General features: G+C 37.1%; 2 protein-coding genes and 1 long non-coding RNA gene across 5 annotated transcripts; 1 reads left to right on the plus strand and 2 right to left on the minus strand.

The window, feature by feature from the left end:
* The first annotated feature begins 215 nt into the window (after positions 1–215).
* On the plus strand, positions 216–18,131 carry LOC101737293 (protein phosphatase Slingshot). Of its 2 annotated transcripts, XM_038013585.2 has the most exons (8): positions 216–549; positions 6,379–6,440; positions 11,994–12,165; positions 12,239–12,402; positions 13,549–13,614; positions 13,722–13,916; positions 15,422–15,691; positions 15,784–18,131. In XM_038013585.2, the coding sequence occupies exons 1-8, from the start codon at positions 496–498 to the stop codon at positions 17,915–17,917; spliced, it is 3,117 nt and encodes a 1,038-aa protein (XP_037869513.1). In that variant the 5' UTR covers positions 216–495; the 3' UTR covers positions 17,918–18,131. The 2 variants fall into 2 exon arrangements, with proteins under 2 accessions (XP_037869513.1, XP_037869514.1); XM_038013586.1 differs by lacking the exons at positions 216–549; positions 6,379–6,440 and adding an exon at positions 7,679–7,962.
* LOC119629052 (uncharacterized) lies at positions 6,540–8,850 on the minus strand. Its single transcript, XR_005245159.2, has 2 exons — positions 8,443–8,850; positions 6,540–6,894 (listed from the first exon to the last, which is right to left on the minus strand). It is a non-coding gene; the product is annotated as an uncharacterized LOC119629052 (long non-coding RNA).
* LOC101737150 (coatomer subunit beta') lies at positions 18,122–24,497 on the minus strand. Of its 2 annotated transcripts, XM_004924765.5 has the most exons (6): positions 24,167–24,497; positions 23,802–24,025; positions 21,116–21,305; positions 20,282–20,483; positions 18,990–19,187; positions 18,122–18,451 (listed from the first exon to the last, which is right to left on the minus strand). In XM_004924765.5, exons 1-6 carry the CDS (start codon positions 24,382–24,384, stop codon positions 18,278–18,280), a joined length of 1,206 nt encoding a protein of 401 aa, XP_004924822.1. In that variant the 5' UTR covers positions 24,385–24,497; the 3' UTR covers positions 18,122–18,277. The 2 variants fall into 2 exon arrangements, with proteins under 2 accessions (XP_004924822.1, XP_021202742.1); XM_021347067.3 differs by lacking the exon at positions 23,802–24,025 and having other exon boundaries at positions 24,071–24,184.
* Between the last annotated feature and the right edge of the window lie 892 nt (positions 24,498–25,389).

The following is a 25,389-nucleotide window of genomic DNA, read 5'->3' on the forward strand; positions in this document are numbered from 1 at the left end:
GTCAGTCCCAAGTTACAATGATACCATAGCTTCAAGGTTTAAAAAATCCATTAGTCATTTATTCCTTTTCTTTTCTCATCTCATCTTATTTCCTTTCATGCCATGTTTCATATTAATCAACTTCATTTCAGTTCACATCATATTATCATTTACCATATTAAAAAAAATTATATAACATAAAAGATAAGGCTGTATGGTGTGATACCTTTGCTTTTCCAGTTAGAAAAATAAAACTGCTACTACTACTCATTTTCTTTTCTTTCAAATGACCAAGAATGGACTTACCAATTTGCAAAATTTGAGCGAATTTGTTTGTGATAGTTTATTTATCTCACTAGATTATTAACGTGTTTAAAAATATCTATCGGTATGAATGTCATACGTTTCGTCTGTGATTCATACAGTTAAATCCTATGATAAGTTCATATGTATTTTCAATATTTGTGTGATTGTGTATTGTGTACCTTGATAATGTTTCGTTGACGCTAATGTGGTATGGCACTTGTCACAATTCGACGTTCTCCAAGTGTGCAAACACCAAGAAAATCGGTAAGTTACCACGCGTGAACCTAAGTTCCGTCTGTGTTGTTCAAATTCAAAAACTGGTACAGATATATTCTAGTATATGTCAATTACAAAATGCTTATAAAATTAAGTTTTTGTATTTATATATGCACTTCATTATTATTTTGATTTACAAGAATATATACATACTTGTACACTAAGAAATAGGTAACACCAGATGCAAGGCCCCAACATTTCATTATAACATACAAAGGACTACTGCTACTGCTTTGAGTTATTGTTTATTTCAAGATAGATTACTGACTAGTTCATTTTTACATGATACACAATACTAAAATTTACTTAATGGTGCAAAGGTGTACTAAGGTCCAAATAAAATATTGTTATTGTTGTTGTAGCTCTAGGGTACCCTGTTGGTATATAGGCCCCGTACAGGTTGTCTCCACTTGACCGTGTCTTGCGCTTGCTCCTTGACTTCACTTCAGGTCCCATCGGCAGTCCTCATTTTGGTCTCCACAGTGCGTCACCAAGTATGTACAAGACGACCTAGCCTTTTCCTGCCAAGCAGTTGCCACTCGAATGCGATTGATGCTGAGTTGACTCCAATGCACTATAGAGTGTATCGTATCCAACGTCATTTCTGATGGGTAATTCTTGTGTGATGAGGTGGTCACATTTAGACCAGAGGTCTTTATTTGATATAGTGACTAGCCAGAATATGGAAAGTATCGACTTCAAGCAATTATTTACACCTGCAGTTGGTTCATGAGTGTCTTGTTATATATCGGTACTATTATTTTTGTTTATGCAGCCCACCAAAATCATTACATATTAATGTTTTTCGAAGCTTTTAACTGGACAAAAAATACAGGGTTCCCATTTCCTCCTGATCTTTAATATGTTATTGATCTATACTATATATAATATAGTAAGAGAACTGACAGGTCCCTCAATATTTCATCAAAAATATTATTATTTTAGCTAACACCAGCACCAGCATATTTCCAAAATTCGAAAACCAAAATGTCATAAGATCATTTTTTTTATTGCCTTTGTAGGCAGATGAGAATACGGCCCACCTGATGGTGAGTGGTTACCGTTGCCCCTGGACTTCAGCAATGCCAGGGGCAAAGTCAAGCCGCTGCCTACTGCTCTTATTCAAATTAGATCCATACTTTAACTTGAAGTTTGACGTTGCAGTTTTGACATGATGGCCACTTTAAATTATACTTGTAGTCATAATAATTTATTCTATGATTTGTGTATAAATAGGTTTTAAATAGATTTCAATTCACAAAAATTTCAATAATTTTTGAGTGTGAGATCTGATGTTGTTTTAATACAACAGAGACTTTTTGCAATATAACCACTGTATTTTGACAGAATATGAACAATGAACTGTTTTTTTGTGGATTTTATTTTATTTGTAATTGAAATTTCAGCTCAGAGATTTATTTATGAAAAATACCAGGAATTAAGCCTGTTAATTTATCTTTATCTTAAAACCTAACACTAGTACCCGTAGCACTATTAGCAGTAGTGATGGGAGGGAATTTTGAATGTCACATTAAAATGCTATGTATCTATGTTTGGAACTTTCTAGGTTGTAAATTCCCCTGTACATATCTAATTAATATGATTAAAAAAACTTCAGGATGTATACTTTTACATTTCTTCTTGTCTTCTTTTCTTTCTTCTTGTTTCTGTTTTTTTTTATTTTCTTTTATTGCTTTGATGTGTGGACGAGCTCACAGCCCACCTGGTGTTATGTGGTTACTGGAGCCCGTAGACATCTACAGCGTAAATGCTGCCACCCACCTTGAGATATAAGTTCTAAGGTCTCAGTATAGTCACTACAGCTGCCCCACCCTTCAAACCAAAACGCATTACTGCTTTTCGGCAGAAATAGGCAGGGTGGTGGTACCTACCCCTGCGGACTCACAAGAGGTCCTACCACCAGTAATTACGCAAATTATAATTTTGCGGGTTTGATTTTTATTACACGATGTTATTCCTTCACCGTGGAAGTCAATCGTAAACATTTGTCAAGTACGTATTTCATTAGAAAAAATTGTACCAGCCTGCGGGATTCGAACACGACGTCGTCGACGAACGTCTTATCCTTTAGGCCACGACGACGTCAAATTGCCAATTAATATATTTGTTAAATAATAATCCACAAATAATTTTAATATAATTCAAATATGTATATAAAAAAGCAAACAGTACCATTTTCACCTCCTAGATTTTTTGTGTTTAGCATCTATTGGTCAAAATTAAATGTGAGGTATTATAAGTGACGTTAGAACGTATTTCCATATTTTATCACCAAGATCCTCCCTCAATGCTGTCACGAAATATACAGAATATTTCAAAAGAACAGAGATGCTCGTAATGCGCTACGAGTATGATCACAGAATATGAAGGGTTTATAAAATTAATTTTGCGCGATGTCATCTATACTTAGTCTGGCCATAAATACTGTTACAAAGGAAAACAAAAAAAATTCTATGGCAAATAACATTTATTACTTTTACAGTGTGTTAGTTTAATACATAAATATAAAACAATTTAAAGTATAAAAAGCTTATTCCAAGCGGTCTCCATTGGCTGCAATACAATCCTTTAAACGTTGACGCCAGTTATCAATAGATGCACGCAATCTTTGTATGGGAAAAATTTTCACTGCCAATCGTACGGATTGTTTTAGGGACTCCAAATTATCATGGCGTTTAGAGCAAGCCGTATTCTCTAAAACTGACCATAAATCATAATCCAGCGGATTAAGATCGGGACTAGACGACGGCCAGTCTTCCGCTCTGATGAAGTCCGAAACGTTCGGTTCCAACCAAGACTGCTTTCAACTTGCTTCCAACCGAGCTTTATGACCTGGTGCTGAGTCTTGCTGGAAGGACCATTCTTGATTATTGAACATGGTGTTGTTAAGGGGCTTCACTACTTTCTCAATAATGGTATCTTGATACACTTGTGCCGATGTTTTGATACCTTTTTCACAAAAGTATGGCCCAGTCAGTCCTTTATAGCTAATACCACCAAACCATCACTGAAGTCGGATAGTGCCGACGTTGCACTCTGTCGACTATTTGGGAAGCTTCCTTAGAGCTTTGAGCGTAAATACGGTCATTTTGTTTGTTAAAATGTTGCTCAATTGTAAAAAATTTCTCATCCGTAAACAAAAATTTTCTATGACCTCCCTTTGCGTACCGCTTCAGTAGTTGTTTCGATTTTACCACCCTATTCTCTTTTAAATTATCTGTTAAGAAATGACCAGTACGTCTCTTATAGGCTGCAAGTTCTAAGTCATCTTTTAAAATACGCGACATGGTTCTAGGTGCTATCTTCATCTCCCGAGATAAAATCTTTAGCTTTCGGACCGGATTTCTTCGAATTCTTTCCCTTACTGCTTTGACCACCTTTTTCGTACGAACACTACGTGGACGGCCAGATCTTTTCCTGTCACAAACAGAGAAGGTCTCATTGCACCTATTAATAGCCCGGTACACAAACATTTTACTAATACCAAGCGTATGGAGAGTTTAAAAAATTGCATTTGGCTCCATACCTACTTTGTGTAATGCAATAACAGCGATTCGGTTCTCTTTATCACCCCACTACATTTTAATATCGCAAAATATTGTACAATGTATTGGCGCCAAAATGAGAAAACACATTGAGCAATTATATAAAAATGACAGATTCCAAATTCAAATGTAATATTTTGTTTATTTTTAATTGTAACAGTATTTATGGTAGTAAGTATATTAATACGTGTAACAAAAATTTGTTCCCCTTTTTACGAAAATTGCGCGGACGGAGGAAGGAGTATGAAATTTCCCACACTTATACAGAATGAGTGCAGAATGTTAATATTTTTTTAAATTATTATAAGATTAATAACTTTATTTATTATTAAAAAAAAGAACATAATAATCCTAACCTAAAAGTACATGTTATTATCCGCAACATGCTTCGTCAGATTACAGAAATTGAGTTATCAGCAACATGCTTCGTCAAAAAGTACAATGCTTACTTTCAGCTACAAGAGTCGTCATTTTTTAAATTATGTAATTTTTTTTTTACATTAAATCAATAAACAACTTCCATGTATTTGACGCACACACGCATGCATACTATTTGTTTATTTTTCAAACTTTTCTTATTGCTTATGCAAATCAAATGTGGTCAAATTGAGAATAAATGAAATATTGTTTGTCTTTATTAATATTTGTCTAAGTGTAGTCTTGGCGAAATCTGTGATGAATAGAATCATAATAGTGTGCAAACTTATAATTTCAGTTAATTATAGTCGAATTCCGACTACCGGGGGACCACTAGTTCTGATAAAGAGCGAAGGTCGCTCTCACCGACGTTCGCCGGTTCTACCCCAGCAGGTTATTTTGAGGACGCATGTAACAACGTTTAGGCGGGTCCTAAATATCTTCCTATAGCTCGGTCGCATCTCTGACATCGCTAAGGGCATTACGTGATTTTTTTGTTGGTTCAGGCTAACAGAGCCTTTTCGAGCGATATATCAGCGAGGATGGGAAGCTAAAGCAGAAACGATTTATTTCATACTAGCTTTTGCCCGCGACTCCGTCCGCGTGGAATAGTTACTTTGGCATAACGCTAAATTTTACCCCCCGCTTCATTTACGTAGAAAGTGAAAATATTTTTGAGTTATAGAATGTTGAGGAGCTATTTAAACCCCTATTTTGAAACATCCTTTATTGGTTCTCTACTTACCGTGTCCGGTCTTACCATGATGCTATATAGCCTATAGCCTTCCTCAATAAATGGGCTATCTAACACTGAAAGAATTTTTCAAATCGGACCAGTAGTTCCTGAGATTAGCGCGTTCAAACAAACAAACTCTTCAGCTTTATAATGAGCCGTTACCGTCGGTGATGGACGTTAGCAATTACAGCGGCACGATCAAGCTGCTGAAGACTCCTGAAACCTCAGACCTTTTACAGCGCTGTGGAAGCTCATTCCAAAGCCGTAAGCCGTAAAAAGTAGTACGTGATAAAAGGATAGGTCTGAAATCGTACTGTAGATGAACGCAATGGGTCTAGGGCGTATTGATGATGTTGAATCGGCTCTTTTTCCCATTTCAGTTTTTTTGTGCTCTTAAAAAAAAGACTCAAATCAATTCCGTATTTTATAAATATAAAGTACTTGACATCCATATTCCAGTGTATTCTAATCCTATGATCAAAATATTCTAGTATTTGATTACTTACTAAGTATTCGAGTTGGTACTCAAGTCGGTTTGACCCGGTGTCTCTCTATTAAGAAGTATGGATGAAAATTGCTCCGGTGGTGGTTGAATGAGTTCGATGTTTATAGCTCTTACACTTGGAAAAAAGTATAATTCCTATAAACCTCCACCTCTGACTATCTCGTATCCCGCTTCCTATAGGATCGTATTAAATTTGAACACGACTTAAAGGCTCTAATCATCTTTAAGATATAATATTAGATAAATAATAGATATAATACTAGACCTTTTAAATTAAGAAAGCGGTATCATGACTGTTATCACAATTAAAGCTTACCTACCCAGGAAACGTAACGTTGAATAATTGAATATTAATTTGTTTTAATTCGTTCTTGTAATTGATAATGTAGGGATAAAAGGAAAGAACGACTTCCTTTGCAATATGTATATACTCGTATACAAATTATGTGTTTGTTACACATGCCGAGTTTTCCTTAGGTTTTCCATAGGTTTTCCTTTTTTTAATGATTTTTCCGTACAGTTGCATTTTTAGATAGTATAGTTAAAGTATTTATTTATGTACAAGAAATGTATTTTTGATTTTTGTTTCATAGGATGAAGCAGATAAATCAAGTGACAAGGTCGAAGACAATGCCAACAACCGTGTCAACAAAAGGTTCGTGTCATTACGTTTGAATCAAATATTTTCAATATTATCAAGTCATTATAAAACTACAACACCGATATTCATTTGAAAAAAAATTTGAAGAAATCATTTCTGAAAAATACCAATACAAAAATGTTTATTTTCTTCACGTATATAAGTACGATAGTTAATTGACATTAATAAAAAATATTCTTAGATTGAATCATTGTTCTGCATTGTTATCACTTATAAGGAGTTAGAATACCAATAAAAAAACATACGGTCCGAATTCATCAGAACATTATCTTGAAGTCTGTTAAAAAAAAACCATAATTGTAAATATGTATTTCATTTGTTTTACACTGTCACTGTCACACATTTTTAATGGCCGGCACGGGTAAGTACGTACCACCACCCACCACCCTGCTCATTTCTGCCATGAAGCGGTGATGCGTTCGGTTTGAAGGTCGGGACACCCGCTGAACTGTGAAACAAAAACTTGGAACTCATGTCTTATTGATGGCACTTATATTATTGATGGGCTCCGGTAACCACTTAACATCAATATAAGCAATAACAAAAAAAAACATAAGTCTATTATTATTTAATACTAGCTGACCCGGCAGACTTCGTAGTGCCTCAATCGATAAATGAGTCGACTATTATCAAAGCCGGCAATCTGACTTTTGGACAATGATTGGTAAATCAGAAAAACGAATTATTGACTTTGTATTCCATTGGCAGTCACAAAACTCTTCGGAGCGACATCTTAGATAAATAACAGGTTAACTATTAACCTTTATTTAATGCTGGTTTTGAACCGTATTCTTTGAAGGAGACGATTATATTCAAATCAATCTGTATTGACATATCAATAAAATTTTTTTGTCCAAATGCACAGATTGCCACCTTTGATAATAGACGACTCAAATAAAAGACAAAAGGAATCCGTCCGATGGGGGACACATCAAAGGAAAAACAAAATTGTTATTTTCATTTAATTTCGAGCATTTTTATATTTATCTACCTTTTAAATCTTCTCTGGACTTCCACAAAATTAAATAATTCAAGACCAAAATTAGCCAAATCGGTCCAGCCGCTTTCGAGTTTTAGCGAGACTAACGGACAGCAATTCATTTTTATATATATTTAACATTAATATTAATACTATTGAATACGTAATTACAAATTTAAAAGCATAGTATAATAATATATCCCTTTTCCTTAAACGTGTTCCTGTTCTGCGCCGTATTCTATATTTACACGTTAGTTTGTGCTCCATTCAGAGGGAAGCTCTCAGTGCTGTGACGTCTTACATTCGGTAGACTCATCGTTTCAATTTATTATTGCAACACGCGCACTGAAATATATATCGTTTTCTCGGGATAATCCGTTTGCCTAGTGAATTATTGGATCGATATTAAATTCGATATGTCCACAAACAACATGTCCGTGTTAGCGAGAAGAAAAAGACAGTATTTAGAAAATGTGTGCAGTGAGTGATATAATTGTGTGGTCTAAATGAATACGAAGATAATATGGTCGCTTTCAGGTATAATTTATTATTACAAGAATATAAATGAAACGATAACCGTTATAAAAGCGGAATAAACGGGAATGAACAGATTATATTATTCGTTTGACGAGAACGTACCTAAAGCTTTCATAAACATCTCGACAATATTAATAATGAATCCGTACCTTTTTTTTAAATTTAATTAAATCAAATAGAACAATTAGCACTAACTCATAAAGCATTCGTCAATATTCGTTATATTTTTTACAAATATGTATATAATATAAGTAAAAATGATTAAATACGACAAATGATGAAGAAATACGTAAATGTAACTGCACTTTACAGAAAAATTATTACAACTAAGCAATATGTTATCTAAAAATACCTACCAGATATGTTATCTAAAACTTTTAATCGTAAAAATCGTTACACACTTTATTTACACTTATAAATTCATTGAATTTAGTAACCATAAGGTATGAAAATAATTAAATAGAACTAAAGAGAACCCACAAGATGAGTCTGTCATGGCGAAATTTGGTTGCGATGCGTGGTATCTTCTCTGTGTTAAACCTCTCCTGAATTGGCCTGACGATGGGCGTTCTGTGTTCGTTCTAACGTCTACAGACGCACATGGGCGGCATCGCAATGTTTTGGCAACATGCCGCGAACGCTATTTTTGATAAACCTTGAATGAACCGCCCTTGCCGCTTAAATACAACTTCATCGACAACTTTGTGTTCCACAAGAACGTCACATAAAAGAAATAAACACGAATTGTCGTTATAAGTAAAAAGTATTTATAAACCGCAAATTTTTAATAATTTAAGCGTTAAACCGAGCGCTGTAGAGTGCTTGTTACTCAACAGTCAGCTGGATCACAGTGTCAAGGGAGCTGGTCGATGTAATCGAAAATGTTTCTTATACATCACGTACTACGTTTCGATATGGGTAAACGCCAGTGGCCTAAAACGCAAAGGTGCCTGGTGTATTCATTCATAGTGAGTTTTGGCCATCGATTTTTAAATCGATTAAAAACCTAAGTAGGTATATCACTACATAGTATAAAACAAAGTCGCTTTCTCTCTCCCTATGTATGCTTAAATCTTTAAAACTACGCAACGGATTTTCATGCGATTTTAATAGATAGAGTGATTGAAGAGGAAGGTTTATATGTATAATAACATCCATTAAATAGTGGAGAAATCAATAATAAATTACAGTTTCCGAAGCGATACGAGGGCGGGTCGCTATGCTTTAATATAAAAAATTACGAGTCCAAGGTTAATAAGACAATAGTTCAATATTTGATTTGCATAATTAGTAACATTAAAATATTTAAGTAATTGCCAAATGCAATAAACCTGTGCAGCCAGCCAGCGTGTCGTCCCTCGCGAAGCACCGAGCCGGCATGTACTCGCACCGGTGAAAGGAAGGTTAAATACTCCGCCAATAAGACAAATTGCAGCAACCTTACTAAAAATGGAATCGCACCACCGTGATTTCATTCTTAATTGAATAATAATAAAAACGAATTCAGCTAAATATAAATAGATAAAGCTAAAAAAAAAAGATTCAATATCATATTCCCAGGTGTTTCCGAACCGATTTTCTTATTTTGTTTGTTTAGAAGCCATATATATATAGACATTAATTCTTTAATTTCAAAATATCGATTAATAAACATATGAGAAATGTGGTCATTTAAACTTTGAGGTGTCAGTGATTAGTAGGTTTCTAGATTTTACTTGGTGTAAGGAGGCTAGGTGTTGCAACTCCTGTTTCCCCAACACTCATTAGAATACTTTTCCCACCAAGACGAATAAAAACGCAAAAAAGAAACAAATATTATTTTAAATACTTGGTAGAAATAGATTTAGTGATGGTACGTGCAGGTACTACCAATTTGTCTTAATTCTGCGAAGAAGTCACACGGCTATGATTGAAGGATAGCTATTATACAATACAATTGGGACTTTGATGTACTTCTCAAGTTGGGTGTTAGCATCTACATTGCGAAATCTATGGGCTTTGGTAATTACTTAACACTAGGTGTGCTGTGACCCGGTCCACCCGTTTAATATTAATAAACGTATAGAACTTTAAACTTTTTGATAGAAAAATTTATAGATATATATAACGTATAATTTATTAAAGATCATTTAACTATTTCTGCAGCTATTGTTTTCAAACACAAATTTTCTATACCATTCCACAGCTCTAAAATATGGGGTGATGTTCTAGAGTTTGAAACTCCCTTCTCGAACTAAAAGTTAAATTCATTTAAAAAAAATGGTATACATACGATTTTCTACACGCAATCATATACCATCTGCGTATCCTACAAGTTTATAAGCTCCAGCAGAGCTGAATGAAATATGAAATCCGCTTTCTCTAATTTCAAAATAATGTTTTTCTAAGCCAATAATAGTTTACTTAAAATATGATGGCTGCCACACGATTCGACATTGAATTTATCAACGTCAATATCTTGAGACCTCCTGCAAGCTTTGCATAGTCGGGCTGTGATCTCGGACACGTTCATGCAGCTCGTACTGTAAATGCTGGATTACGTCATGAACTGGGCATCTCATTACTGTTTTAACAAGGTCGAATAAGCAACTATGGACATATGAGCTCTTCGTTTACCCTACATGTCAAGTGGAAACCGGAGATAGGTAATAAAGCGATGTCGCTACACATCTTTAAACGTAAAAGTGAAGTCACAATTGCTTTACAACGCTCTTCGAGCCGGTACGCATGATGGTAGTATCCATCCCGCAAGTTGCCTTAACAACAGTACTTGGGATAAGAAACCGAGGGAGTTGAGGAAGGAATTAAATGATACGGGTTATCAGAATGTAGAGCTAGTAGCTCTAGCTAGTGATGTCCGACTAAAATATTATCGTTACCTACCATATTACGATTAAGATTTAAAAGCTTATTGCACTAATTGAATAAGACGAAGTTCGCCTGGTGTTATACATTCATTTAAAAAAGTATTGGGAGTGGATGATTTTTTTATGGTTCCGAAGCAATTTTTTTATCGTTATTATATTGACGCAACTGTTTCCCCTTTTTGACGCGAAGTAAAAAGCGTTCAAAAGCGGTCTAGATGTGTTAGAAGATTTGCGTCCCTTTGGTAGGCTATGAACATTTGTAATTGCTTTTTTTTTTTAATTTCTCGATGTTCTGATGATGTGTACAAGATATAAGGGAGAATTTACGCTGAGAACCGAACACGATTCAGTAAAAAGCGTATAAAATGGTTTGATGATTTGATTATTTGTTGGCGTAATAATTTTAAAATGTATTATTTCTGAAGGAGCATACTTTGAAAGTGATAAAATAAATTTTAATGATTAAGTAACATTTTGTGTATTATCGATATTTTCCGGTACTTTTTTGACAGATCAGTATAATAAAAAGCACTTTTTTCCAATTCGGTACACCAAAATAACGTCAATTTGCAGAAAAAGTAAATTAAATTTAAAATTAAAGTACAATGGGTGGACTTATCGGTGAAAACGATCTCTTCATGGCAACCTGTTCAAATCTTGTGTGTACCGGAGTCATCACTAAGAAACTGCCGCCATTCCCTTTGAGACGTTGGAAGTAGTGATTTTATTGTTTGGTGGGTGTTCCAATCTTTAGGTTAAGACTGTTTTGCTACAGGAATTATCGTGATGATGATATCTACTAGTGCATAATGCGCTTTATCACCAGTAAAACAAAAACAATGAAATAACTAGGCATTGAATAGCTGGTCAAGGCCTTGCGGTTCGTGCATACAATTAACTCGAATTGGAGCTAGCCTCTCGTATTTAGTAGTGAAATAGTGGACTGGTCTGTTTTAGGGTTCCGTGAACAAATCGTAAAAACCCTTCTAATTACGTCATATGCGTCGATGTGTATATCACAACAATTTTGCTAGAAGACAGAACGGACGCCTATTGGTAGCTAGTGCCAAAATTCACTCGAATAAGGTGGTCGCATTCGGGCTTGTTCGCCTGTGTACAAATAGATGAGGCATCATACTTGATATATATTAATTTGTTTTTTAGCCTCAATGAATGCTACTTCGCGAATAAGGGCTCAGCAGTGGTGCTGGGGGGTACGGAGCGCGGCTGCATGGATCAGAGACCATCCCCAGTTCGCTCATGTCCCCAGTCTGACATACAAAATCACCTTCAATCTATGTTCTACTTATTGCGCCCTGAAGAGACGCTCAAAATGGTAAAAAAAATCGATTTATTTTGTAAACGAATTAAGCGAGTATTTGTTTAATGTCGCAAAACGATTGTTTCAGGCGGTGAAACTGGAAAGCGCTCACCCAGGCCGAACAAGATACCTGGTAGTGGTTTGCCGTAATGAAGAATCTGCGTTATTGGGTATCGACTGTAAGGAGCGCACAACTGTTGGACTAGTCCTAAGAGTCCTGGCCGACACATCCATAAAACTAGACGGAGATGGGTAAAAAAGACACAACTTAATAAATGCTTTATTTGAAAGTCGAAAACTAAGATCCCGACTAACGTCGACCTTCATCCATATGTTTACCGAAATGGAAATAATGTTGTATCAATCACTAGTGAAACTCGGCCACGCTCCGCTCTGCCTATCGCGAAACATAATAATATAAACATCACTCATTAAAACTACTCGCGCGCCACCTGTCGTATGTTGCTAGTACTATTGTTAATTTTTCCCTTAAGTGCGCGAACACATGGATGTTAAACAAACAAAGATTGTCATATTTCGAATGATTTGGCTTGTAAAATTGAAAGCCTTCTTTTTACAAAAATATTTTGTTCATTTATTGTTTAATTTTGTTGGTTTTGCTAAGTAGGTATATTCAGTAACTGCTACTGATTTGGTAGGAAATAAAAACAAGAGAAGATTAGGTTAGCGATCCTTTTTGGTAGCGAAAACCTATAAATTCATAGCAAACAAGGTATATGAAAAACTAAAGCAAAAACAGTCAATTGGCGTAATATCGTAAAAAAAAAATCAAACTGGACTTACTGATTTCTTGGCAACCTTTTCAATAAAAGTATGTACATGCTAGTTCGTAAATTTTATTATTTAATATGTGTAATGCATAATAAACACAATGGTTGTGGCTGGAGTCTGCCCAAATATATGTTTAAAAAATGTTACTAATTTTGAACAAACTATGCTTAGGTTTTGTGAATACTAAAGGAAACCACCACGTATTTTCATATTCAAAGTTTTGATTCTAAGACGAGCTTACGCCCCATTTGATGGAAAGTGACTAGCACAACTAGCAGTTCATTGCCTACCGTCAAAACCTCGTAAAAAGACAACGAAATCATAAGGAAATTTTGTTTTTTTATGGCTATATTAGTAATTTGTCTATAAAAACACGGAAAATTTTCGTACACACACAAATAGTGATAGGTATTATATTCCCAAACAACAGTTGAAAGGGACGAAATCTTTGAATTCATAGTCTTAAATGTAAAGAGGCGCTTGAAGGTAGATGTTAGTCGGTCCAACACTACGAGGATTACATCTTTCAAATCATTATTTGACACGTGTCATAATATATTAACTACATATATTATATTACTAATATTGATTTTAAATTTTCAACAGCGGATTCAGCGTCTGTGTATGTAACCAACAGCATATATTTAAGCCAGTCTCCGTACAAGCCATGTGGTAAGGTTCAATATTGTTTTGCGGGGCGTGAATTTGTTGATTAAACGATTAAAAATGTCGTCCATTATTGTTGTTGCTTATTAAAAAAAGTTTGACTTTTATTTCAGGTCTGCTTTGCAAACGCTCCATCGGGCTAGTGCCAGAGCGCGACAGTTAAATCATTTTGCAGGGGGACCTTCGCATTCTTGGTGCGTCTTCTATGAGAATCATGTGGACTCTGATCGTTCTTGTCTTAACGAATGGCACGCTATGGATAACATCGAGTCGCGTCGACCGCCATCGCCTGATTCAGTCAGATTAAAGTGAGTATCATTAGAGAACATTAATATCGGGCTGCATTGATCTTGCTAGGGTTAATGTTAGCAACGTCGTCAAGATAGAGCCCCGTGAGCTTAGATACTAGTTCTGTGAATCTAGTATAACCCCTCGAGGTCACTAGAATAGGTAGGGAAAAAAACCGGTCTGTTGTTGTAAAAGCTTCAAATTCGGTCATCAGTGAAGTTTTTTCTAGTCGACTTCTAAAAACAACACCCAACCAATTTCGTGCTCGGCCGCAGATTTCCACGCAAATTGTTATTAAGGGTGCGGCGGTGTTGTAATTTGTATCGGCTATATAAATACTAAAGAGAAGTAAAAGCCGATGCCCGATGAGAATTAATAATAGTAAAAACCATTTTTTTGTGTGGATTTACTACAATGTAATAATAATTACGGTATTAATTACGTCACACGAATTCTATGCAACTGCATTAAACAATCGGACAACCGTTAGTTTCTAAAACAGGCGCGCTAATAATATGTGTGACGTCATTTGGGGTCAAAATAAATCATGAGCTAATCTTATCCAATAATGTGAAAAAGAAAATATTTAAGCTTATTAACTATGTAATACTAACAATGCGCTGTGGTTTGGTGTTTATTTTTGATTGAATTTTTGTTATAGTGAATTTAAACAAAAATTGATTTAGAACACCCTTTAAACAACACGAGTGTTCATGATATCCCGATAATATTAGAACGGGTTTCAAATTATTTTAGTGTCATACTCAATTATCGTAATCCATTTTTACAGTCAAAGTCGATATTGAAATTTGAAGTCGCCGTGGCCTAAAGGATAAGACGTCAGGTGCATTCGTATGTAGCGATACACCGGTGTTCGAATCCCGCAAGCGGGGGTACCAATTTTTCTAAGAAATACGTACTCAACAAATGTTTACGATTAACTTCCACGGTGAAGGAATAACATCGTGTAATAAAAATGAAACCCGCAAAATTATAATTTGCGTAATTACTGGTGGTAGGACCTCTTGTGAGTCCGCACGGGTAGGTACCACCGCCCTGCCTATTTTTGCCGTGAAGCAGTAATGCGTTTCGGTTAAAAGGGTGGGGCAGTCGTTGTAACTATACTGAGACCTTAGAACTTATATCTCAAGGTGTGTGGCGCATTTACGTTGTAGATGTCTATGGGCTCCAGTAACAACTTAACACCAGGTGGGCTGTGAGCTCGTCCACACATCGGAGCAACAACAAAAAAATTGTGCTGACGGCCTCATTTTATATCGTGATAATGTCTTATTTAGGTGGTAGTTCTTAGGCCTACTTTACGGTGACCTCGAAAACGATCGAGTGCCGGCCAATGCGTTAATTAATACACATTACTAGCATTAACATTGCGAAGGAAACGCTCAATAAATCTTCTTGCGTGAATCATTAATTTTTATTTAATGCAAAACAAAAATTATTTGTTTCCTTTTGGAAGCTTAACAAATGTGTTTTATTATAAAAATGATTTTCGTTATTATTGCAGGCCACGCGAAAGAGACGAAACAGAATGCGTAATAAGATGTACCCTCAAAGAAATCATGATGAGTGTGGATTTGGACGAAGTGACGAGTAAAGCCATCAGAGGTCGACTGGAGGAGGAGTTGGACATGGACCTCGCCGAGTACAAGTCATTCATTGACCACGAGATGCTCACGATATTAGGTCAGATGGACGCGCCGACAGAAATATTCGACCATGTTTATCTCGGTTCGGAATGGAACGCAAGTAACCTCGAAGAATTACAGAGAAACGGGTTTGTATTTCTATTTACCCACTGAAATGTTTGAGAATGTCACGAATTTTACGTGACCTATATTAATTTATGCATGATAATTAACTTTGCAGAGTCAGACACATCTTAAACGTTACAAGGGAGATAGACAATTTCTTTCCCGGAATGTTTGAGTATCTGAACATAAGGGTTTACGACGACGACAAGACTGACCTATTGAAACATTGGGACAACACGTTTAAGTATATAAATAAAGCGAGAAATGAAGGTTCAAAAGTACTCGTGCACTGTAAAATGGGCATCAGCAGATCCGCCTCTGTCGTAATAGCTTACGCAATGAAAGCATTCAATTGGAATTTCGACAGAGCCCTGAAGCACGTTAAAGCGAAAAGGAGTTGTATCAAACCGAACACGAATTTTTTGAACCAACTAGAGACTTATCAAGGTATCCTTGATGCAATGAAAAATAAAGAGAAATTACAAAGATCAAAGTCTGAAACGAATTTAAAATTGCCTAAATCGGTTACGAAAAATGAGAACAAATCAATGGAGCCGACGCCTCTAGTCTTAGCTTTGACGGGATCGTACAGCGGCCGGCCGCGCTCGTGGTCGCCGGACACCAAGATAGCGTCTCAGCTCCTCCCTGCCCTCCCGCCGACGTCGGTTTCCCTCGAGAATTTAGCCTCCGAGACCAGGCACATGCTAATGCCGTGTGCCAACGGAAGCTACAGCGTATCACCGAATCAAATAATCAGATTAAAAGGCGAAGGCGCTCCATCAGTGAAACACATTGTGAATGAAATCGAGAACGCTACGTCGGGCGATCGCAGGGATCTGAGTCGTAGATATCAAAAATTGATTTTTGGTAGTCAGTATGATTGTCTCAGCGATCGCTCTGTCGATGTTCCTAGCGCTCCGAGCGTTCCAACGCAAACTTCTCCGACGCGCAGTTCCAGTCTCAAATATGCGCAGCATTATTTCGAAGGAGATAGAATACACACGTGGGACCCCGGGGAAACGTCTGCGTGTCGAGACGAGATCGGTCGCAATCTTAGTAATAGTGATAATTTAGTAAAAAGTGACAGTGGCATCGTAGATATAAAAACGAATAAAGTGACAATTAGTGACGGTTACAGTTTTATCAATTTGACAGAACGGAATTTAGAAAGTGAAGGTAAACGAGTTCCCGACGAAGAAGCAGCACCTCCGAGTCGACAAAGTTCGTGGAGTTCATTCGATAGCGCAGTTGTACTCGATCTGTCTCGGCACTCTTCGTGGGGCTCGTACGATACGAGAGGCGCAAAAACGCAGATCATCGGTCGGGAGGAATCTATTAAACGAGCCAAAGATCGATCTGACGATCGCAACTTTAAGAAGGATGATACAGAACGCGGTGCCGAATGCGCGGCCGCCTCACAAAAACAGCTCTCCGATCTCAGCATCATAAGAGAACACAACGAGGCACGCAACGCCGAGCGGCGACTCACCGACAGATCCGGCCTCGTGGCGGACAATGAAAGAAAATTTAACGAGACCTGTGCCATATTAAAAGAACTCGCCAACGCCGCAGCCAGAATGGAAAAAGCGAGAGACCGAGGGGCGTCCACGTGGAGCGGGCGCCTGGCCGCCTCCGTGCCCGTCGACACGTGGCTGCGAGCCGGCCTACGGCGCCGCCGGCCTGTCTGTGCTTCGCAAGGCGACTTGCCGCGCGCCGCAGCCGGACTCGTCAGTAACCTCAAAAAGGAGTTCGAAGCTCGCTCCGAAACCGATACATTGCGACGGTCGGAACCTCGCACTCGGACGGCAGCCAACGAGCACGCCGATAGATCTCCGGCGTCGCCACCTTCCGGCGAAGATCTCTCCGTGAAAGTCTTAGTAGACAGATACGACAGGCCCGGGCGTTCGAGGTCGGAGTCGGTCGGAACGAAAGGTCCACAAGAGTCCGTCTCGAAGAAATGTCGGTTGACGGCGGAGAGCGAGAGTCGCACTCGCACTCGCAGCGGCGCGGTGGCGCTGCGGAACTCGTTCTGCGGCGCCTTCCGCGGGCTCGGCGCCGACCGGCCGCCGCCCGCCCCCACCGTCCTCGCGTTGGCTCCTATCGACTATAACGATGTGGTGGTATCTACTGTGATGTCAAAAGCTCAAAACAAAAAACAATTGCAACACGGGAAGACGCATCCGTTAACGAGGCTCAACCTAAATCGGTCAAACAATAGATGTTCAAATCCTGTATATAACACTATGTAGAACTATTTGTTTTTATTTTTTATTTTTATTTATTGTGAATTCTTGCCAAACTCGAACTTTTATCTTACTAGAGTTTTATATGATACCTATATTTACAAATGAAAATGCAGTGTATTTGTCTATCTTGTAAAATTGTACTGAACAGCTGTTTGTGCGTAGAAGATGTTTAAAAAGAGAATAAACAACTCAATAAAAACTTTAAAATAAGTTTTTATATGTGACGTTTTATTAAAGGAATCTGCTATAAAAGGGCCAATTAGAAAAAAAAACCATGGAATAGTAGAGAGGTAAAATAAAAGACCTGTTTTGTTGAAAGTCCACCCTTGACATTTTCATTTTAAATGTTGGAGTTTCTCAACATTAGCCAAAGTCCACGCACTGTAGTCGTTTTCCAGTGACGAAGGAAACGCGGGGCACGTTTTGTATTTCACTAATATTTTTGTATGTGTCTGGTATTTTCGTATTTTTCCTTCTAATAACGCCAAAGTCAAATGCGTATATACCGCCTGGATTGTTGCGAATGCTGCACTCGGTCTGTGAACAATACTAATTAATGTATTGACTCTTACAATACAATTTAGTGCTCAACTAAATATTTGACTGTCTCGTCACTATTGCACTTTTCTTTCCTTAATAGTGTCTTCAAGTGAGTTATACTTTAGCAAAAAATTAATTTCGTTTAAGATAGAATTGGACCGTTTCACAACACATTAAGAATGAAACCCGCAAGAATTTTAATTTGCGTAAAAACCGATGAGGGGACCTACGTGTGGGCGTGTGGGTATCACCGCTCTGCCTATTTTCTGCGACGAAGCAATAAGCCGTTCCGGGTTATAATTATATAATGAAGACTTCGAGAATTATGTAATTAAGATGCCATAGGTGGGTGGCGGCATTTATAATTCTATGGGCTCCAGTAATCACGTAACATCAGATGAATCATGAAATAGATCACCACCTACCAAAGCTAAAAAAAATGAATGTGTTACGTTTTTATAAAATGTAATTTTTATGAGTTTCAAACAAAATTACGTTCACGAATGTGGATGAAAATAATAAAAAATGTTCTCACTATTTTCATGTTAACATCTATTAATCTCAAAATATTTGAGTCTGAGCCACCACACAAAATCAGGTTTGTCTCTGGAACCAGCTTCCCACAATACAATTTTGACTGCTGGTTATCAGGTTTTATGGTTTCAATCAATTTACACGAACCGTAATCCCAGAGCTGAATACAATCGTTCTCTTGCCATGAACAAGTGAGTATCTTAAAAGTAATCAAATACACGTGAAAAACTAAGCTTCCCTCAGTTCATAAGAATTATATCGCTTTTTTAAATTAAGATGTTAGCAAGACTTGACATTTTAGCAAGACCAGTAAGTGTTCTCGTCCAACTCGAATGCGACCAAGAGTTTGATGTACAACTTAACCCACAGACACAACCCAATGATCGCGGTGCCGATCCGGCGGAGCATTGTTCTTGCTAGAGCAGATGTCAGCAGTTTCAGGCCGAGCCCAGTTGCTCGCCTTACCGTCCGACAAAACCAGAATAGTCACTCGAGGCTACTGGTAATTTGTTAGGGAAAAACACAAGAATGTTAAAATTCTTTCATTAAAATTAACATTAATTTTATAGAATAAATAAAAAGTACAATATTTGAATATATGTAAATAGATAGAAAAAGAAAATAAATCAGCACAGGCTCATCGCGATATTCCAAGTACCTAACTCTGCCATTGCTTTGTCTATCGTTCTCAGTGCAACAGATAAATACTACTGAAATACGATTGTGAAGAATGATACACGCGTCAATTTGGCATGTGGAATGATACATGCACGCGCCGCATTGGAGGATTAAGCGCGGGATGTTGAACGAGAGAGGGTTTTAGTCGGGTCTACTCCACCATACCCAGTTTACTGGCGTTAAACAATCATGCGTTACATTTTAAAGGGTAAGTCACTAACAATACAATTAATTCTAAAGGTAAGCGGCGATAGTAATCACAAACACAAGTTAATATTATGTTAAATATTAAAAAAAATATTATGTTCACCTTTCCTTACTTGCAGGACTTGCCGAAAGAAAACAAAATTAGATTTAATAATAATATTGCAATTTATAATGCTTTTGACAATAATAACTGCATCTTGACATCCAAAAAATATGCATTTAAATTAATAGACATAAATAATATAATAAAATTTAGATAGATTAAGGACATCAAAAAATGAAATATTTAAATTAACTAATAAAAATTTTAGACAAGTAGCAACTTTGTCAATGGCAAAATTAAAACGCCTGTCGTCAGCTGAGACTGAATGGAACACAATAGCTTAATAATGAAGGAAATATGCAAACCGTTTTTCCAGGCTTATCGAAATCCAAACCTTCTCCACACATGTGAACTCCGAAAAGGTAACGTGTTGCATATGGTTGTCTATCATCCCAGAACATAACAGTGTTATCCCAACCTCCAGATATTAATTCATGGTGAGATTTTGGATTAAAAGCACATGCAAAAATTCTTGACGTGTGTCCGTCCATTATATTCTTACGTTGACTGGGAAAATGAAAATATCACATGCAACTATGTACCTCAAATGTAAGGATGCACCTAATAATATACATACCCTTAGTAGGTATTCATGCCATAAATATTTACAGTGAAATTTTCAAATTTATTGTATTACGTGAAACATTACTGCAGTGTGGGTTAGTTTATATACATATACATATTAATATATTTTGATAATTAGCTAGAACATGATTCTTTAAACGTTGTCGATTTTAGAATTCGTTAAAGATTGCAACGCGCACTTTCTTCATGTAAAAATTAGTAACCGCCAATGCCAAAATGTTTTAGTGACTCCAAATTACACTGAAGTATGAAACCTACAAATTATGAAGGCGTTTAGAGCATTTGCTACTATAAAATTGACCATAGTGTAAAATTGCATTTGGCTCGCCATACCCCATACCCCATTTTTGTAGCCCGTCGTTTGGTTTTCTTTATAACCGCACTTTAATTTCGGAAGAATAGATAATAAAAATCCGCGAGAATTAAAATTAAAAGCCCTAAATATAAAAATATAAGTTTGACAAGTTATGTTTATGTACATACTTTTAAAGATGTTTTTCACTGTACATTAGTTACGGCCAGACTGTAAAATTTAGTCATAAATATTTTTATACCTAGAATAAAAAGCCCTTTCTTGAGTTTGTGCTTCTTCATCATACATGTTCAATTTCGAATCGTCTCCATAGGTAATAAATTTACTAAATCGAGGGTGGTAGTTTAATCCTAATATTTGTCTTTTTTCTCTAATAGTATACAAGCATTGATCATATTTATATTTCCAACATTTAATGCATCCATTCACATCTGAAAATGAACAGAACTGTAGGAACAACAATTAGAAAATTTCTATAGGTTTTTGCTCTACTTCTAATTACTGGTAAGATGTCAAGTGCATCCGCACGGGTAGCTATCCGTTAGCGGTCCGCTATCTGTGAGCTCTGCAAGTTTCTAGCAGATGGCGGTGTAAGTTAGCTTATCGACGTGTGCTTTGTTGTCTGGGTTGCGTAAGTATCTAACAGATGGTGCTGGATTGATATTTTTTTGTTTTTTTTTTAATTTCTTAGATGGATGCACGAGCTCACAGCCCATCTGGTGTTAAGTGGTTACTGGAGCCCATGGACATCTACAACATAAATGCGCTACCCACCTTAAGATATAAGTTCTACGGTATCAGTATAGTTGCAACGGCTGCCCCACCCTTCAAACCGAAACGTATTACTGCTTCACGGCATAAATAGACGGGGTGATGGTACCTACACGTGCGGAAGAGGTCCTACCACCAGTAATTAAGCAAATTATAACTTTGCGGATTTGATTTTTATTACACGATGTTATTTCTTAACCGTGGAAGTCAATCGTGAACGTAAGTACGTATTTCATTTATCACTAGTGGTAGGACCTCTTGTGAGTCCGCACGGGTAGGTACCACCGCCCCGCCTATTTCCGCCGTGAAGCAGTAATGCGTTTCGGTTCGAAGGATGGGGTAGCCGTTGTAACTATACTGAGACCTTAGAACTTAGGTATATCTCATGGTGGGTGGCGCATTTACGTTGTAGATGTCTATGGGCTCCAGTAACACCAGGTGGGATGTGAGCTCGTCCAACCATCTAAGCAATAAAAAAAAAAAAAATTTTTCATTACAAAAATTGGTACCCGTCTGCAGAATACAAACACCGTTGCGTCGCTCGACACGAATGCACCGGACGTCTTATCCTTTAGGCCACGACGACTGTTTGACGATGAAATGTTTAATTAAAGATCAATGTTGGTCTTCTATCGGTTCTGAACCTTTTTTCCTACTTAATTGCTGGTAGCCAAAGGGGCTATTCCAGCTACGCTTGGACTGGTAGGTGAGCTCACGGGCTTAACCTAAGAGAAATGCTAACACTAGCCCTAGCAAGAGCAGTGCTTCGCTGAATCTACCAGTAGATCGGAATCGCGACCTACAGAGAAGATCCGGCGAGAAACTCAGTGGGATGTGTCTAAGAGCTAAGTTGCACGTCGAACTCTTCTTCGTATTTGACGTACATATCGGTTCTAAATTTATGTCGTCGTGAAGATCGACATTCCTCACGTACCACGGTGCTCCGAAAGCTATCCTGCAGAATGGATTGGATATTTCGAGAGAGTTCATGTGTGTGCCGACCGCGTGAGTGAACACTACATTTGAATAGGTCATGACGGCACGTAGGGTAGAGCCGACCGAGTAGGAACACGGCTCGGTCGCGGACTGTTTTATATGAGGATGGAATGTGATCCCTTTGTCAAGGGTGACGCCTAGGTACTTGGCCTTCGAGTCCCAAAGCACGGGCCTGCCAAAGATTTTGATAGCGGATATGGAGTCACCGCGCCTAATTCAGGACGAGATATTGGCAGTGGCGTCGGAAAGGCCACCCTTTTTGAAGAGCACGACTGTGCTTTTCATAGGATTGATGTCGCTCCGCCACTTCCGGAACCACTTTCTTAAATTGGTGGCCACGATCTGCGGCTTACTGTGGATCAACGACATCTTTCTACTCAAGTAGTAGATAGCCGATGATATCGGAAACTGATAGTGACAGCGAAGCGTGACCAGTTTTATTATGTAATTAACATAAAACTAATTTTTTTTAATATATACTCCACAAACGAAAAAAAGAGATAAATATAATTATCAAATGAAATAAAAGTTTAAATTAGGTACCATAAAAGAAGATTATATATTACTAAAATTAGTTTAACGTTACATGTTCTTGTAAAATGTATTTCTTACATATTAAAGTTAGACATAAAATGCGTGTTATTTTGTTTTTTATAAGAACGCTGAATGCAAGCAGCGCAGGACCGATCTTTGTGGTAAGGCTTAGGGGAGCCTATGTCCAGTAGTGGACGTCTGTGAGCTGATAGAATAGAATAGATAAGAACGCTTCTGTGTCCATTAACTAATTTTAAATAGGCAAAAAGAAAACAGTACAGTATCTTATTCTCATCCGTTTGACAACGGCTTTCCTTTATTTTTTGTGTAGTAGGTAGGTATTGATGTGTAAAAGCTCTTGATGGGAGTTAAAAAAGTTTTTTCTTTATCTTTACAATACACTACATAGTTCCTAATTTTTTTAATTGCCTAAATTTGTTAATTAAAAACATGAAAATATTTCACGTAAAATTAATTTAAATCTTATGGTGTCATTAAATTCTCAATAGATCACTGATGCTCTTGATTAGCTATATGCTTGTATGTTTTTTAAATACCAGGAATTCATTGCAGTAACATAGCAGTAGCGTAAAAAGTATTTTAGAATTAGTAAAGTACAAACTCACAAGATGATAATAGCGTATTTGTGATCGGGTGTGCTTTACTGACTGGACGATGCTTGATAGCGGTCACGGGTCCCGGATATGAACGACATTCATCGTCGACAAGCAAATGTGTGCAAGTTCCATCGTTGCAACTGAATAATCTTATTGTTCCATCCGTGAAACCAGTAGCAATTTCATTTACATCTTCCGTATACTTACAACACATTATTTCTTTGTTTGTGTCTCTACGAATTTATATTTGAATCTAATTAATTAATTTATTTATTTACCTTTTAACATACGAATGTGCTTATGGTCATATGAACAATGCATATTATGATTCGTCTTCCATATAGTTAATATTCATCTTAAATGAGATCACTTACATTACTGAGAGAACGTTAACTTGCCCTTGATATACTTGATTTTGTTCAAGAGGAAACGATCTATGCTCAACGTTAGGCATGCTAGTGTGTACCGATACTATTTCCTTAGTTGGAGGAGCATTTCTGATGTAAGTGTTAGTAACTGCGAAACTTTTACGAGCAGTTTTGATACTGGTCAGTGCCATTGGTCCGGCTAAAGCTGTTCGCTTCGGTTCCATTGTGAAATTTACTTTTTAAAATAACTGATTAAAATTTTGTAAACGATTGATAAATACATACTTCATATTTTGACTTAGACAGTGTCTGCCTTTGATGACTTTTGGCGGCGTTCATAAATTATTTCCATTCATTGGACCTATCTACGTATAGATATTAGCACTATAATAATCGTACCAACCTAAATTAATGACGTAAAATGTAGGAGGTAGTATTTGTAACATATCAGTACCATAAATGATTAATTTTAAGGGTATTCTTTTGTTTTCGTGAATTGTTAGTTGGAACCACTCATGCGGTTTGTACTAAATGCGCTTTATTTGTACTGGATTAAGTTTTCCTATATATTTTTTTTCCCCTACCAATTGCTGCTAGGCTAGGCTAGGCTAGGCTGCTGGTAGCCTAAGGGGCTATTCCAGCTACGAGCGAGCGAGTAGGTGAGCTCACGGGCTCAACCTGAGAGAACTTGCTAACACTAGCCCTAACAAAAGCAGTGCTACGCAGAGTCTACCACCAGATCGGAATCACGACCCACTGAGAAGATCCGGTGAGAAAATTAGTCGGCTATCGTCGAACTCTTCGCCGTAATCGACGAGTTTGACGAAGACGGCGACCGGTGCTTAAAAAGCCTAAAAGCACCGAGAGTGAATCCGGAGGATTCGACAAGACATGTTGCGGGCGACGGCGGCTTTGTGTTGCCCCGTCGCCGTCGGATAAGAGCATATTATATTCTAATGATTGAACCTATGTACAACAATCGCCTTCCGAAATTTGATCTAAACTTTATACATACCTTATGAACTAATGATACTTTACATATGATAAATCTGAACGAAACAAATTTTAATTTCATATATAATAAATGTAGTTAATAGTCACGTAGGTACTTTTTATATACTGGTACAAAGTTTTTGCTTCACTTATTAATAGGTATATATATTTCATTGTTCCTAATTTTAATCGAATTTTGTGTTCTAATGAAATATATTATTTAAACCATAATACAT

Source organism: Bombyx mori, chromosome 10 (genome assembly GCF_030269925.1).
Source record: "Bombyx mori chromosome 10, ASM3026992v2".
Taxonomy (NCBI): Eukaryota; Metazoa; Arthropoda; class Insecta; order Lepidoptera; family Bombycidae; genus Bombyx; species Bombyx mori.

What these genes read in the sequence shown, in the direction of transcription:
- LOC101737150 (XM_004924765.5), bottom strand. Translation starts at nt 24,384, where the DNA reads ATGGAACCGAAGCGAACAGCTTTAGCCGGACCAATGGCACTGACCAGT. An exon ending in GAAAGGGCTTTTTATTCTAG is followed by an intron (nt 20,484 to 21,115) that starts GTATAAAAATAT and finishes TCATTTTCCCAG; the next exon opens with TCAACGTAAGAATATAATGG. An exon ending in TCGATAAGCCTGGAAAAACG is followed by an intron (nt 19,188 to 20,281) that starts GTTTGCATATTT and finishes ATTACTTTTAAG; the next exon opens with ATACTCACTTGTTCATGGCA.
- LOC101737293 (XM_038013585.2), top strand. Translation starts at nt 496, where the DNA reads ATGGCACTTGTCACAATTCGACGTTCTCCAAGTGTGCAAACACCAAGA. An exon ending in TGCAAACACCAAGAAAATCG is followed by an intron (nt 550 to 6,378) that starts GTAAGTTACCAC and finishes TTTGTTTCATAG; the next exon opens with GATGAAGCAGATAAATCAAG. An exon ending in CTGAAGAGACGCTCAAAATG is followed by an intron (nt 12,166 to 12,238) that starts GTAAAAAAAATC and finishes CGATTGTTTCAG; the next exon opens with GCGGTGAAACTGGAAAGCGC.